Raw genomic sequence first — 16,040 nt, 5'->3', positions numbered from 1 at the left:
AAGAACCAATGAGAAACTTAAAACCATGTTCTTTTCCTTCATCCTGACCTACCCTAATCCAACTTGTTCTCCCACTGTTGAAAAACGATACTTCTAACACAGAGATAAGGGCCATTCTATTGCCAGGGGATCCCTATCCAGGTGTCCACCCCCAGGGCTCAGCTCAATGAATCAGCTTCTACTGAAGGCAAGTGTCCATTTGATAACAGGCTTTATAGCAACCAAGATTCCCTTCCTGGCACATTTCTTCAGAAGCTGCTGGAGCCCTAGGATACTGAGGTCAGACGTCTACAGCCTGCAGATGCTTAGCCAAAGCAGAAAGCTCTAGTCCTCCAGAATCTATTCTCTAAACCCAGCCACTTAGCCAGCACCCTAGTCAAGTCTAACACCAGGTTTTGGTAAGCAAGACAGGGCTGGTAACCAATGTAGGGAGTGTAATGTCATTCAAGTTTCAGACCTTGACATCCACATTGCCGGCTGATGCATAGTGAGTGATGTATACTGAGGAATGCTGGAGCCCCACGTGAAAAGGAACTCAAGGAAAGCCTCATTGTTCTCTTAATCTTGCAGGGAGCAGGAAAGACACATAGCGAAGGATAGCGGTAAAGAAACTCCAATCCTAGTACACAAGGAGCAATGGTCTGGGTAAAGGTAGCAGGAGGGGGTAGTGTAACCAGCAGAAAGAGCCTTCTTGATCCCTGAGAAAATCAGACTCCGGCTCAGTGGCTGACTCAGGGTCTCTTCACCATTCAGGTGGGTCCCCAGACTGTAAAGATAGTAAAGATCCAAGGGCAAGTGATGGAGCACGGAGTCCCGCTGAATAGTGGTCCCTCGGAGACAGCTGTCTTCAAATGATGTTTTGAGAAGCACCTGAAGTACACACAGCCTTTTGTAGGGATTCTTAACTTGGGACCCCTTGAAACTGGATATGGTTTTGTGTTTGTATGGTGAGCAAGTCTGCATTTTTCTAGAGAGAAGATCTTTATCTTTCATCAGATTTCCTGAGACTCAAAAAGAAAGAGATTGGCTCTGTACAACCTTAACTGCACTTTCCAATATAGTAGCATTAGCCACACTTCAAGTGTTCAATGGCCACATGTGGTAGTGGCTACTGTATTAGACAGTGCAGATCCATAATATTTCTTCATCACAGAAACATTCTATTGGACAGTGTTTCCTTAGAGGTACGGTGTTTTCTCTGTGAAATTTCCATGGGAAGGCTTGGATTTCAGAGGCCAGCATTCAAATTTCTTCCTGGTGCTTTGGAATACTGTAGACCCCTAGAAGCCTAATATCTGAACATGCTGACTACCACCAGATGCTAGTCACCAAAGGATGCTTTTCTTTGGCTGCTTGACATTCTCCCAGCACGAATTCCTATCAAGGAAAAGATGGTAGGTAATATGAATTATTTAGGAGTTATGGTATATTTGAGCAAACTTATTGTATCGGGGAAGGCTTAGAAAAAGCATGAAAAGAACATTAGAAAGGGCTGGATCAAAACAGTGTTCATCAGTGATTGACAAAGATGTAATTTGTCTCTTTTTTCTTTTCATGTGAGGTTAGCAGAATCCCCCTTGAGGTCTGCACGGGCTGGAGATTACATGGTGGTATAGGGCATTTGGGCAGTTCTTTGCTCTTTATGAATGTTAAATTTCTATTCCTATAACTGTAGAAAGAGTTCTGCCCTGCATGTTGACTATTCTCAGGAGCACAGCAAAAGAGAATAGACCCAAAGTTCCTGGTCCTTGATAATGTAAGGAGGCAGCATTACCTGATGAGTAAGCCTGGGCTCTGATCTCAGACCTGGGGTTGAGTCCAGGCTCTGCCACTATAAGCCATATAACTGTGGATACATTATTTAGTTTCTCCAAGCCTCTATTCTATCATCTGGAAAATATGGAATTTACCTCCTAAGGCCATGGCAAAGACTGAATATGATAACCCAAATAAGCGTGAAGTGCAGTACCTGGCTTGTAGCAAGCTCTGAACAAGCAGTAGCTATAAGTATCTTCTTTCATAGTCTTCATGCTCCATAATTCCTTACTGGGGATACCCTCTGTTTTGCATACCTTGAGTCTTTGATTATTGTGAATAAATCAAAAATTTCTTATTATTTCTTAACAGCTGCTTCCAGCCCAGCCTTTTCAAAGTTCTTCCTAACTGATCTATGAACCACAAACTAGAGAGGCTAAGATCTGTGGTAATACACGTAAGGAAGGAGGTGGGGCGTCTACTTGGACATGGGATTGTGCTAGGAGCTTCATTAACCATTAAGATCACCATATTCAGCACACTGTTATATGGAAAAGGGAAAAATTAGGAACAATGTGTCTGACAATAAGAGCACTGAGATATTGGCGTATGATAAATCCTTTCAAAATAATGTCTTCCATAAAGATTTGTTGACATGAGTAAATGCTTATGATAGAGTGTGAAGTGAAAAAATCAGAGCCGGACACCCGCCGTGTCCCAGCATCCACTAGGGACACCTGTGTAAATGTGTGCCAGGAGATGTGTCAAGAATGTTCTGTCATAGCTCCAAACTATAAACAACTCAAATGTCCATTAAAAAGATCATTGGCAAATTGTGATATATTCACACACGGAATATCACACAGTAATAGAAACAAAAAAACAGTAACTATATGCAAGAACAGGATAAATCTTACAAGGACAACATGAAATTAAAAAAGCAAAGCTCAAAAGAATACATGCGGTATGATTCTACTTATATAAAGGTCAAATTGGGGGAAATTTAATTGTATTGCTTAAGGTGATAAACTGTAAGGAAAGCAAGGAACTACTCATCAAGAAAGTGTTCACCTCTGAGGGTGGGGAAGGTTGTGGGAGGAAAGGATACTGAAGTACCTTTGGCGATGTTCTGGTTTATTTTTGTAAACTATTTTATTGAGGTCATATTGGCTTATAACATTGTGTAAATTTCAGGTGTATGTTATTATGCATCAGTTTCTGTATAGACTGCATCGTGTTCACAACCAACAGTCTAGTTTTTATCCATCACCATACACATGTGCCCCTTTACTCCTTTCACCTCCCACCCTCCTCCTTCCCCTCTGGGAACCACTAATCTGTTCTCCTTATCTAGGTGTGTGTTTGTTCGTCTTCAACATGTGAGTGAAATCATACAGTATTTGTCTTTCTCTGTCCAACTTATTTTGCTTAGCATAATGCCCTCAAGCTCCATCCATGTTGTCACAAATGGCATGATTTTGTCTTTTTTGTGGCTCAGTAGTATTCCATTATATATATATACCACATCTTCTTTATTTATCCATTCATCCATTGATGGCTACTTGGGTTGCGTCCACATCTTGCCTATTGTGAATAACGCTGCAATGAACATAGATAGGGGTGCATAAGTCTCTTTGAATTGTTGATTTCAAGTTCTTTAGATAAATACCCAGTAGTGGAAAAGCTGGATCATATGGTATTTCTATTTTTAATTTTTTGAGAAATCTCCACACTGTTTTCCATAGTGGCTGCACTAGTTTGCATTCCCACCAGCAGTGTATGAGGGTTCCCTTTTCTCCACACCCTCTCCAACACTTGGTATTTTTTCTCTTGTTAGTTATAGTGATTCTGATGGGCTTGAGGTGATATCTCATTGTAGTTTTGATTTGCATTTCCCTAATAATTAGTGATGTTGACCGTCTTTTCATGTGCCTGCTGGCCACCTGTATATCTTCTTTGGAAAAATGTCTGTTCATATCCTCTGCCCATTTTTCGATCAGGTTTTTCATTTTTTTGTTGTTGAGTTGTACGAGTTCTTTATATATTTTAGAAATTTTTTTCAAGTGGTAGTTCCCTTATATTATTTGTTAAATTGTACCTTTATGCCCTAATTTTGATTTCTTAATTTAAAATGTTTTAAAATAAAGACAAAGGGAAAACAAGTACAAACAAGGATATTTTCCAGCGTGATCTCAATTATACAAATTTCTGCATGAACATGAAAAACGTCAACTGTGCTTTTCTCCGGGCAGCAAAATGTAAAGGGATTTATATTGTCTTCCTTATACATTTTGTATTTTTCAAATTTTTAAATAATTAACAAGTATTACTCTTCTAACAAGAATAAAAGCAAAACCACCAACTGCCCAGTTCTGGCTCTTCAATTTACATCTCTCTGAGGACGAGAAATTTCTCTTCTCCCTGCCAGGGAAACCTAGGGAGAAAGGGAGGGCCACACGCTGAAATCAGTACAAGGCAGCACCACATCTGGCCATTTGTGCCAATCATAAAGCCTTAGGGGCTCAGCTGATGGAAACCAGCAAGGATACTTCCTGGATGATCCCAGAATTCATGCAACCCTCTGCCGGCTCTCTTTCTTTCAAGGCCTGGAAAATGAGCCAGCAGCTGAGTAAGAAGAAAGAGGAATTATTATGATTCAATACTAACTACCGCTTTTTAACTCATTATTCTTATAATATCACCTTAGGGGTATTATATGCATTAATCCAATCCTAACATTCACAAGAATTCTATAAGGTGGATATACATTTTACACTGATATTCGAGGGCTTAGAGAGGTGGAATGACTAGCCCAGATGTCTGACTCCAAAGTCAGTGGTTTTCACACTCCACCATAATTTACATTTATTCGTGCACATGTTGTAAAGAGGTTTTTCATCTATTGTTTTAAACTCACAACAGTCATGTAATATAGCTCAGAGTAGTTGTGTGATTTGTCCAAGGACACAAAGCTAGTAAGAAAAATAATCTCTAATGGTAACTTTTTTTTCTTGAGGAGGAGTTTTTTTTTTCTGTACCCCAACTAAGAGCCAATACATCTCCGTCCTCTCATGTATCTATTATTACATCTAGGTAATACATCTAGTAATTATCTCCTGCAAGAAAGGTGAAGATGTTGAATATGATAGAGGGCAAAAAAAATGTAATCTCCCCAAATCCAGCGGAGTGAGCAGGCAGGTGCAATCCAGAAATAGCTTTCCCGTTTTCTCGTCTTTTCTGCAACAGAGATAAGATTAAGACAGAAAAGTAAGGTTTAAGATCTTGTGGGCATTTGGGTTGTAACTGTCAGATTTCCCTATCGACCTCATCTCTCAGTTCTCCAGGCATCTCTTCTTTTCCCACTTTGCCCTAAGGGAGTTAACCTTTTCAGCTGCTTTCAAGGAGCCCACATTCCAGGATCGTCTCCCAGTTGTGGGAGAGAAAGCTTCCTCCTCTGCTTCTCCTGGCTCACCTCCAGCGGAGTCTCCCCACCCCTGAGGATCTCAGTGTGAAAGCTACTAATACCCAGGCTCCAGGGAGGACTGCTTTCTCAATCCCATCTTGGAAGGTGGGTCATTTCTCTGGCAGAGGGAGAGGGCAGTGGAATTTGCTCCGAGTAGCAACGGTTATGCAAAATGCAAGGAGGGGGAGGAAGCTGAGACGGGAGTTGGTGAGTCAGAGGAGAAGAGCGGCACAGCCTGGCTAGCAGCGAGCCTCTCTAAAGCAGTGGGTGAGCCTGTGCCACTCGCAAGGTAAGGAGAGAGTTCTCTCTCTGTACACCTGTTAAGCAGGGCCATTATCCCAGCGCTACTGGAGCCAAGTATCAGATAACTGGGGCAGCTAATCTGGGGATTTCGTTGGCAGTGGCAGAGGGGGATAGAGGAGGGGGGCTGAATCAGAATTACCTGGAGAACCTTCCCGGAAAAGCACAACTGCCTGCCAGCAGCTCCCCCATCACCCCACCCCAGGGCCATCCCTAAAAGGGTGCGAAAGAACCTAGAAAGCTCGTAGTGCTGTTCTGATGCACATTTTGCAGACGGTCCTCTGATGCATCTACCTTGTTCAGACCCTGGCTTCTGAGCTCAAGTCTCTGTACTTCCTGCAGCTCCTCTGCTCAGGTGCTGGGGAGCGGCAGAATGGAGGTGCCGGCAGCTGCGGATTTTCTCTAGCTCAGGGGAAGTGGGATGTGATAATTGAATACTCTCAGCCCTGGGACCTGAAACACCTGGGTTCTGATTCAGACAGGGCTCTTTCCACCGTGGAGTCAAACAATTAAAATTCAGTTTACTGATTCTGAAAAGTAGAGGTGTGGATGATTACTGTCCTATATATCTAACTGGATTTTTGTCGTGACTGTGCCTAAAAGGGCTCTCAAAGTTGTGGAGTGCCACTCAGATGTAAAATAAGGTTAAGTTACGAGGCCAGTACACCAGACAGGTAGAAGAGACCTCTATCTTGTATGGTCTTAGACAGTCTGGAGATTCTAATTGGAATTGAAATACATTTATATGCGCAAAATAAAAATGTCTTGCCCTGCCTTCCATCCCAGATCAATGAGGGCACCTCCAACACTAAACCATGCTCTACAAATGTTCGTTCATTCGGTCATTCACTCAGTAGATGTTTCTTGACCACCTACTATGTGCCGGGCACTGTCCTTGGCATTCAAGACAGAGCAATGGTGAGGACCCAGGTCTGGTCATCCTGGCTCTTTCAGTCTAGTTAGTTTGTTATGATATGGACACCTTTTGCCCAGGTGTGCTTATCTCCCCACATTTCCTGAGTCCTTGGCCATACGTGTGGATGCTGGTTTCCAAAACCTAGCCCTGTTCTCTCTGTTTGTGCAAATATCTTCTGCCATCTCTAATTTCTGGTTTAGGGGGGGCCTAATCTCACTGGGCAATCTAAGTTACGAATGTGCCAGTGGCTGGAATCCAGGGCTCTTAAATTGATGTCTGTTTGCTTTTTTCTCAGAATTCCTCATTTTGTTTCTAAAAGGCTCCACGTTACTGATTTGGGGGTCATCTGTTATTCAGACCTCTGTAAGCAGGCTGTTGGATGAGGTCGCCCATCCTGGTGCCTCATGGTGCAGGTGCAGCTGCCTGATGCAGGTGCTCCCTCACTACCACCCCTTTGGTGGTGTTTTTCAAGATCCTAAAGTTCTCATGACTCTTCAGTGATGGACTGTCCTTTGTGCGCTAAGATGATACCACTCGCCCATCATTGGGGCCACATGTTTTTAAATTATTTTGCGGGAAGGTGGTGACAGGATGTGCTGGGGGTTTTCTCCTTCTTTTTCCAACTGAGCTGGTTAGAGCAGGGAAAGTCGTCCAGGTAATCTGTTGCCCTGCAATGGGGCTTTTATTTCTTATTAATAAATATTTTTTAAAAATAATGTTCATGATTTTTTTTTCTGGTTTTAACTAATACATGCTCAGTGTAGAAACTGTTTTTTTTCGGAGTGAGGTTAACTGTGCCATATGGCATCAAATCTATGCCTCTGGCTTGATTAATATTTTGCTCCATGCAATTGAGACAGTATTGGTTCTGTACTCAATACTCAACAGAAATTCCTAAATTTTAGTAACTGTTACTAAAGAGACATCTATGTGCATTTTCGAAAAGGACAAGTTTCAGTTTCTTTATGGATCTCATTAGTTATCTGCTTTCAGGCAATGACTATGCCTCTCCCACATTCAACTATTTATTTAACAAGTGTTTAAAGAGGCTTAATTACTTTTTTTATTGCAGTAATATTGGTTTATAACATTATATAGCTTTCAGGTACACATCATACTAGATTTCTAATTCTGTGTAGATTACATCGTGTTCACCACCCAAAGACTAATTACAATCCATCACCACACATGTGAGCCTCATCACCCATTTCACCCTCCTCCCTCCCCCCTTCCTCTCTGGTAACCACTAATCCAATTTCTGTTGCTATGTGATTGTTGTTGTTTTATCTTCTACTTATGAGTGAGAGCATATGGTATTTGGCTTTTTCCCTCTGACTCATTTCACTTAGAGTAATACCCTCAAGTTCCATCCATGTTGTCACAAATGGCTGGATTTCATCATTTCTTATGGCTGAGTAGTATTCCATTGTGTATAAACACCACATCTTCTTTATCCATTCCTCCCTTGTTGGGCACCTAGGTTGCTTCCAAGTCTTGGCTATTGTGAATAATGCTGCGATGAACATAGGGGTGTGTGTATCTTTACCTTAATTGCTTTGAAGTGTTATGTAGCGGGAAACAAGATAAGACATATCCTTTACCCTTCAGTTACAGCAGCCTAGTGGGAGAGACCTTCATCTACAGCTGTTTACTGTGGAATGAGAGATGGATGCTAATGAAAAGTTTGGGGAACAACTAAATCTCGGGAGGAAGGGAAATACCTTTCAGGGAGCAAGCCGACATGTATGTAGAATCTTAAGGGAAGAGTGGCCCTCTTGCAAATGTCTTAGGGCTTCCAAATAACAGGGCAAGTTGGGAAGAACTGAAATAAAGTGTGGAGGCTAAGGTGCCAAAAAGGAGGGGAGTGACAGGAGATCAAAGATCAGATCATGAAGGACCCTGGGTACAAGACTTGGGGATTTCGATTTAATCTTGTAGGTGTTGGAAAGTGATTGAAGGATTTTAAGGAGGGGAGTACAGACTTGTGCTTTAGTTTTTGGCAGCAGTGGATGATGGAGAGAGCTGAGAGACAGGAGAGAGAGAGGCTAGTTACGATCAAAGGCCAGGCTAGACAGGATTCCATGGGGATTCTGGCAACAGGGAGGGTGGGATTCAAGCATATGACTAAAAAGCCAGAAAAGACCACTCAGGAAGGCAGACTAGGGACTCAGAGGTGGAGTCCTGTCACAGACCTCTCACCAACGCTGACCAACTCCCAGGACTACAGAGGCAGTTAGTGCAGGACAGTGGGTGAGATGGTGGCTAGACTAGAGGATTGCCTTAAAAACCCTCAGTTTCCTTTTCTTCACAGAGCTGCATCATCTTGCTTCTCCCAGGGTCTCAAAAATATCCACCTCTACCGCTGACTACAGTCTCTGCAGAGATGAGCTTTGCCCAAGACACATGCTAAAGTATTTCCTGGCTGTTCTGGTCAACCCCATCATGGGTTGCCTAGATCCAGGATGTGTCTAGATCCCAGTGACAAGAGATGGGACTCACTTTACAAAAGTATACTTTCTTTCTGGCTGGGAAGTTGCTTATGGAAAGAAAAAGCAGAGAAAGAAGTCGGAGGGTTTCCATGGGAATTTCTGAGAACTGTGGATAATGACAGCCTAAAGACAGCTGGGGATGGAGTTAGAAGGCCTGGCTCCAGCTCCAGAAGAGAATGGGCATGAGGCCAGGAGCTACTGGCAGGCAAGGAGGGCTCAGAGCTATGGAGCCACTGAGGATACTGAGTTGACCTAAAGCCAGGATGGGGGAGGGAGGGCGTAACTTTGAAAGGTCTACGTTGCTAATCCCTCAGAAATGTTACCTTTTCCTGAGCTGATTATAGGCCCTGTATAAAAAATTCTATCACAGTTTCCTTGTAATTGTGTATAGGTCAAGGTCTTCTCTTCTTTACTTCCTCTCTTTTGCTCCATTGTTTCCTATCTTTGTTCCAAACTTTTCCTTGTATTCACATTGTCTTTGGGAGAAGATCTCTTGCTAAAGTCTCTCCTCGGTGCTTGGTGGGTAGGGAGGCATTCTAGGGCCGTTATCAATAATGGCCAGTTTCTAATCATTTCCTCTTGGGCTCAAGTTTAAAAGAACTAGGAGCATTCTTAGCTGGTTCTGTTCAAACCTTCAGGGCCAAGACAGAAATTACCATTCATTGACATTTTGCTGGCATAGAGCAAAGTGCTTTTTGGCCACCAAGGAGAGGTGACCCGTGCTGGAACCTTCTGGCACATGTGGAGGAAATGCATTGTTGTCAAAAATGGAAGAGAGGGATTTCTGTGCCACTGCCACGCAAGGTTTGGCTTGGGTCATCACTTCCCAGAAGGTTCAGGGGACTTCCACGGGAAGCCCATGAGCCGGCAAAGCATGCTCTATCTCTTCAGGAAGAAAGCTATAAATTCCAAGGGTCACATCTGTGGCTGCCCAGTTCCTCCTCTGACGTCCACTCCCTACAGTCTCTGGGCCTCTGGACATGGAGAACGGTTTATGAGCAGTATGAAGGCTAGCTGGGCAATAGATGTCAGAGGTACACGCACTCATACTCTTTGACTCAGTGAGTGCACTTTCGAGAATCTGGTTTATATACACGTGTAATGACGTATGAACATAAAGGTCATTATTGAAGTTTTTGAAATGGCAAAAGACTAGAAACAACCCAAAAGCCCAACAGTGAGGAAACTGGTTAAATAAATTGTGGTACATCTATACAATAGAATTCTATGTTTTGGTAAAAATGAAAGAGGAAATGCTTTATGTACTGCCATGGAAAGCTCTCCAAGATGTATTTTAAGCTAAAGAAGCAAAGTTGAGCACAGTGTGTATAACTCGCTACTCTTTGTGTCACAAAGAGGGAATAAAAATTAAGAATCCATATACATTTGAATTGTCTTATGGATGCATAAAGCCACTGAAAGGACACATGGAAAATGAACCCAGTTGCTCCCTGGGGGCAAGCTGGGAAATGGGCGGATGGAGGGCAGGTGTCGGAAGTAGACTTCACTGTATACTAATGACAAAACAGCAGCTAGTAGGTAAGTACTAGCTGGTAGTAAGTAGAGAAGAGGTTACTGATTCAGCAGCTGGTAAAATTCTTAGGTTTTCTTTCCCCCAGAAAAATACTATGAGCCCTTTAAAAAGTATGTCATTACCCCCATTTACAAATGGCTCTAGAAGTTTTCTAATGTATAACTGTAGGCCGCCTCCGCAGATTCAACTGCTTGTCATGAGATTACCCCTCGCCTGTCATTCGATATGCTAAAGCCCTGGAGTGTGACAGGCTAGGCTGCCGGCTGGCAAGCATTCTCCTTATATCCTTCCTCCAAGAAGAATCTTCTTTTAAATTCTGAGTCGGTGCATTTAATGTCCAAGATAATGAGACTTTTTAAAACAATTTGAACTGTGTAACTATTAGCTATTAAAAACTTTTAAAAAATTAGTGATAAGACCTGTCACCAGGAAAGTAGCAAACCGTAAATCCAAATTACTCCAATTACTGTCTAGAAATATATTTTCTCTTCTTTACTAAAACTGGAAGGAAAATTTTCTTTGCATACAGTGATAAGCTACTATTAATATTTTATATTATGTGAAATAGCTATTATGTCTCTCAACAGTTATTTATGCCAGAAAGTCACCTTACATGAACCAGAGTCATCTTAACCCTTAAAAGGGTTAAGATCTCCCTCAGAATAATATTCTAGCATGACACCGGGAACCATGGTCTATTCACACAAAGCAAGCCCTGATTGTGAAGGGGATAAGTTCAGGGTTGCCACCAGTCTATATGAGCTTAGTGTGAATTACAAAGTGGAACTCATTTCTCTAGATATTTAACAACTGGAAAATCATCCTAATATACTTATTCTGTTGGACCAAGATACTTTTCTGTCACCTACCAGAACATTTTAACAATAAAAATCTTAAATTCTTGATGAGATGACATTCCCTACAGTTGTGCAGTGCATGACCTGCCCGACTGTACTGAGCAACCCTGAGTAGGTTGTGTCAAGTGGTCAAGCATTCCCCCAAGCAGCAGCATAGTGGCTAACAGGCCACAAGTATCACTACTGTAGTTCTTAGGTTGGCTTGCCACACTTTCCTAAGAGTCAGCTGTTAAGGAGACAACGATTCAACCCAAATAGATTCAGATAGTCTATTACCTACACAGATGCGAGGTCAGCTCCCCTGTCCCTAGTGCCACGGGATGAGACCAAATCAGAGGGGACTAGATGACAGGTGCCACGGGCATTTGGCTCTGCCACTGAAGAGACAACTCCACACTACAGTTAATGCATCACTTAACGAGGGGGATATGTTCTGAGAAACGCATTGTTAGGCGATTTGGTCATTGTGCGAACATCATAGAGTGTACTTACATCAACCTGAATGGTATAACCTACCACACAGCTGGGCTCTATGGTACTAATCTTATGGGACCACTGTTGTATATGTGGCCCACTGTTGACTGAAAAGTTGTTATGCGGCGCATGACTATAAAGCAAGCACTTCTACAGCCTTATCCTTCAAGGGATTGAAAGTCCTGTGCTGATTTGAGATGGAGAGAAATGAGAAATGGCCTTGTGGCAATCTCCCTCCAGATACGGGAGGGGGTGAGCAATGGCCTCAAGGCAGCTCCCCACCAGTTTATGTCCCTCAGTTTCAGAAGGAATCACAGGGCATTCAACCAAAACTAGCGTCAGACTACAGTTAAGTTAAGTTTGTCTACGTGGCCTGGGTGAAAACACGCATGTTACCAGGGTGCCAGGGTGGAGCTATTCTCCTGTGTTGATGAAATATGGCCAAGTTCAGGCACTTTTGGTAGCTCAATAGACAAGGAAGATCAGGAGGGAGGAAACAAAGAGCCTAAAATAAATAGAACTTATTGACACACTACCTGCAAGGGACAGGAATTGATTCAGAGAAGGATTCGTGCATTTGGTTGCAAGAAGTCTCCAGCACTCTACATTGCTCCTTGGTGGGGGTCAGGGACAAGGTGGCTTTGGCTAGAAAAGGGATGGAAGGCAGACACCAAAACAGCAGCTTAACAGCCCCTCTGCTTGTTCCTTAAAGGTTTTCCACTTCAGCACAATGATACTGCCAAAAAAAGTGAGGCCACTGCTGTTCCTGGTTTCCCAGATGGCCATCTTAGCTCTATTCGTCCATTTGTACAGCCACGACTTCAACTCCATGTCCAAGAAGGAGGAGCCGGAGGCCAAGCCCACGCACGTGCTCCTGCTGTCTTCCTGGCGCTCTGGCTCTTCCTTTGTGGGCCAGCTTTTTGGGCAGCACCCGGATGTCTTCTACCTGATGGAGCCCGCCTGGCACGTCTGGATGAGCTTCACACAAAGCACGGCCTGGAGGTTGCATATGGCGGTGCGGGATCTGATACGTGCCGTCTTTCTGTGTGACATGAGTGTCTTTGATGCTTACATGAGACCTGGTCCCCGACTACAGTCCAGCCTCTTTCTGTGGGAAAGCAGCCGGGCCCTGTGTACCCCACCTGCCTGCAACATCTCGTGGGATAAGAGCATAAGCATATCCCATGATCACTGCAAGCTTCTGTGCAATCAACAGCCCTTTGAGGTGGTGGAGAAGGCCTGCCGCTCCTACAGCCACGTGGTGCTCAAGGAGGTGCGCTTCTTCAACCTGCAGGCGCTCTACCCACTGCTGAGAGACCCTTCCCTCAATCTGCGCATCGTGCACCTGGTCCGGGACCCCCGGGCAGTGTTCCGGTCCCGAGAACACACCGCAGGGGACCTCATGATCGATAGCCGCATAGTGCTGGGGCAGGATTGGGAGAAACTCAAGACGGAGGACCGACCCTACCGTGTAATGCAGGTCATCTGCAAAAGCCAGCTGGAGATCTACAAGGCTGTGCAGTCCTTGCCTGAAGCCCTGAAGCAGCGCTACCTGCTCGTGCGCTACGAGGACCTGGCCCGGGACCCCCTGGCCCAGACTGCCCGAATGTATGAATACGCAGGGTTGAAATTCTTGCCCCAGCTCCAGACCTGGGTGTACAACATCACTCGAGGCCGGGGCCTGGGTAACAATGCCTTCCGTACAAATGCCAGGAATGCCGTCAACGTCTCTCAGGCCTGGCGCTGGTCCTTGCCTTATGGCAAAGTTTACCGACTTCAGAAAGTCTGCAGGGATACCATGAATTTGCTGGGCTACCGCCTTGTCAGATCTGAGCAAGAGCAGAGAAACCTGTCACTGGACCTTCTGTCTACCTGGACCCCCTCCAAGCGAGTCTACCAAGAAGGTTGAGGAGGCTCCGTTCCCACCTGGCACCAGCCTCGGCCACGTTAACTGAAGGCTGCTTCTGAGCTTTGATTATGTCTCTGTCGGTGTACATGTGAGCATGAGTAGTGTCCACACGTGCTCAAGCCGAGAAATTTTTGTGTCTCTACTTACACCTAGAACAGAGATTCAGAAACCTGACGTGAGTGGCACGTTCCACCACTGAGAGCCACTTCTTGGCCTTCCTATCTGTGTACACCTTGGAGACTCTGTGGCCTGGGGTCCTGTTTGGCACCACATGGTATCAATGGAGTAAATCCATAAACTTCTCTGTCCACATCTTGCCCAGTGGGAAAGGGGAGAGACACAGGAAAAACCCAGGAGATGGGTCTTCCACCAGAGAGCTCACCAACACATTCCACAGGGATATGAACTCTGAGCCCTCGGAGCTCCCGGTGGATTCAAAAGGGGAACGGGGAGCAGGGGTGGGTGCTTACCCATGAGTTTGGCCATCACAGCTATCAGTTATCACAAATACGAAACAAAATCTCTGCCCAACAGAACAAGCTCTTAAGTTCTTGTGGGGGCTGGGACCGATTTGGACATCATTTCCCCTCAGCGTTTTCCTATCACATAGAAGATTTTGACCTGTGAAGCTGCCATCCGTTAACACTAAAATTTCAAAATAAGATTCTGTTTGGAGTGTTCTCTTTTTTGCTTTCTAATTACTGAGTAGTAAACGTTCATGCTTATGGGGTCCTAACCTAACAGCATAATTGTCGGTATAGATTTCTTTTATGCTTTCAGGATTATCTATCGCCCACACATAGACAAGTTGCTAAGACAATGTTTGGTGTCAGATGATGAATTAAGTCTAAACTGATCGATACATTGCCTTCTTAGGAATTTGTAGAAAGTAGACAAGCAGTAACTAAGCTCACTCTTTCTTGTGCGAGGCCTTAGTTGCCATGATACCGTATGTGTCACTCCAGGGTCTGGGCGAGGAGTTCTAATCGGATCCCTCAGGCAGAGGACCTCAGTTCCAGTATGAGTAGTGCTATTAAGCTCTTTCTGGTCACCTCCCCCAACAAGAAAACTTGTTTTTCCCAGTCTTTGCAGCATTCCCCAGGTCTACTTGTGCATCAGAATCACCTGTTAAAAATGCATTTTGCCATGCCCTACCTCAGATCCCTAGAAGTGGACTCTCCCAGGGTGGGGGCTGGGATTCCGTGTGCTTATCAAACCACCCTGGTGACTCTTCCACGGCCAGCCTGGTGGTAGTGCACCCTGCACTGGGCAGCAGCACTGTTTGCCTTCTTGCTCCAAGACAGATGACTCTTCAGTGCATGCTGAGTATGTATGCCACTTGCTCCTGACGTTGGTGCTGTCCTCAGGTTGGAAGGATTAGGAAGGTCAATGTATGCCTGAACTCTGTGGGCCTCTGAGTCCTGGCTTTTTAAATATTTCACTTTGTCCAAACCTGAGAGATACCATCATTTCATCTTTCCCACTCCCTCTTTTGATACGGTCCTCAGTTCGTAAATCTCCCTGCATGTCAGATTGGAGTTCTCCCACTCGATTCTGCCAAGTAGCTCTTGGGCTGTGCCATCACCAGAGATGCTTGAGTAGCTACCTTTGCCAGCTGGGTCTGTTGAAGTTAATTTATATGTGGCTCTAAAGGAGTGAATCTATTCTCACATCCAAACCCAAGCCAGTCCTCAAGAGCATAGGGTCTCCCAGGCAAATGTTTGCCTCTACAAACTTTCCAAAACCATGAAAGAGGAAAAGTGGGTGATGGTGCAAACAGTGAAGAGGGCCAGTGAAGAGAACAGAAGGTGATAGACTCAGCCATCTCTGATTTCCCCTCTGAAATTCCAGCCTCCACCTGCCTTGTTTTAGAGTTAGCCACTTCCTTAGGAACCATCTCTATAGGATTCTGGAGTACTGAGCTGCTTGCTTTTCCTTCTGCAAAAGAATTGCCTCATCCCAAGACAAGGAGAGACACTAGCCACATGGAAGTCTCAGGATCTTATTCAAGATCTGCTTGAAAACAGCTTTAAATGTCCTATATTCCAAATCCTAGATGTCAGATGAGGCACAGCCACCTTCCTGAAGGATAGTCTCTCTGCACTATCCTATAGCGTAGCCACTAACCATTGGTAGTGGTTTAGATTTAAATTAATTAAATCAAAATTCAGTTCCTCAGGCACACTAGTCATGTTTCAAGTGCGCACTAAGCACATGTGGCTACTGTACTGGACAGCTCAGATATAGGTCATTTCTGTCACCACAAAAGTTATGCTGGACATCTCTGGTCGAAATTAATTTTTATTTTTGTGTAGCATCTTACCCTTAGCCCCAACACCCACC

At 44.3% G+C, this 16,040-nt stretch overlaps 1 protein-coding gene across 2 annotated transcripts; it reads left to right on the top strand.

The window, feature by feature from the left end:
* The first annotated feature begins 5,193 nt into the window (after window positions 1–5,193).
* Window positions 5,194–14,361, top strand: CHST4 (carbohydrate sulfotransferase 4). Of its 2 annotated transcripts, none has more exons than XM_001498014.5 (2): window positions 5,194–5,323; window positions 12,501–14,361. In XM_001498014.5, exon 2 carries the CDS (start codon window positions 12,519–12,521, stop codon window positions 13,695–13,697), a length of 1,179 nt encoding a protein of 392 aa, XP_001498064.2. In that variant the 5' UTR covers window positions 5,194–5,323; window positions 12,501–12,518; the 3' UTR covers window positions 13,698–14,361. The 2 variants fall into 2 exon arrangements, with proteins under 2 accessions (XP_001498064.2, XP_014593991.2); XM_014738505.3 differs by having other exon boundaries at window positions 5,291–5,507.
* Window positions 14,362–16,040: the final 1,679 nt, after the last annotated feature.

This window comes from Equus caballus, chromosome 3 (genome assembly GCF_041296265.1).
Source record: "Equus caballus isolate H_3958 breed thoroughbred chromosome 3, TB-T2T, whole genome shotgun sequence".
Classification (NCBI taxonomy): domain Eukaryota; kingdom Metazoa; phylum Chordata; class Mammalia; order Perissodactyla; family Equidae; genus Equus; species Equus caballus.
The sequence above is the reverse complement of the archived record's forward strand: the minus strand, read 5'-3'. Positions and strand labels throughout refer to the sequence as shown.

Bases quoted from the DNA above. Each gene is read 5' to 3' on its own strand.
- CHST4 (XM_001498014.5), top strand. From the start codon at position 12,519: ATGATACTGCCAAAAAAAGTGAGGCCACTGCTGTTCCTGGTTTCCCAG.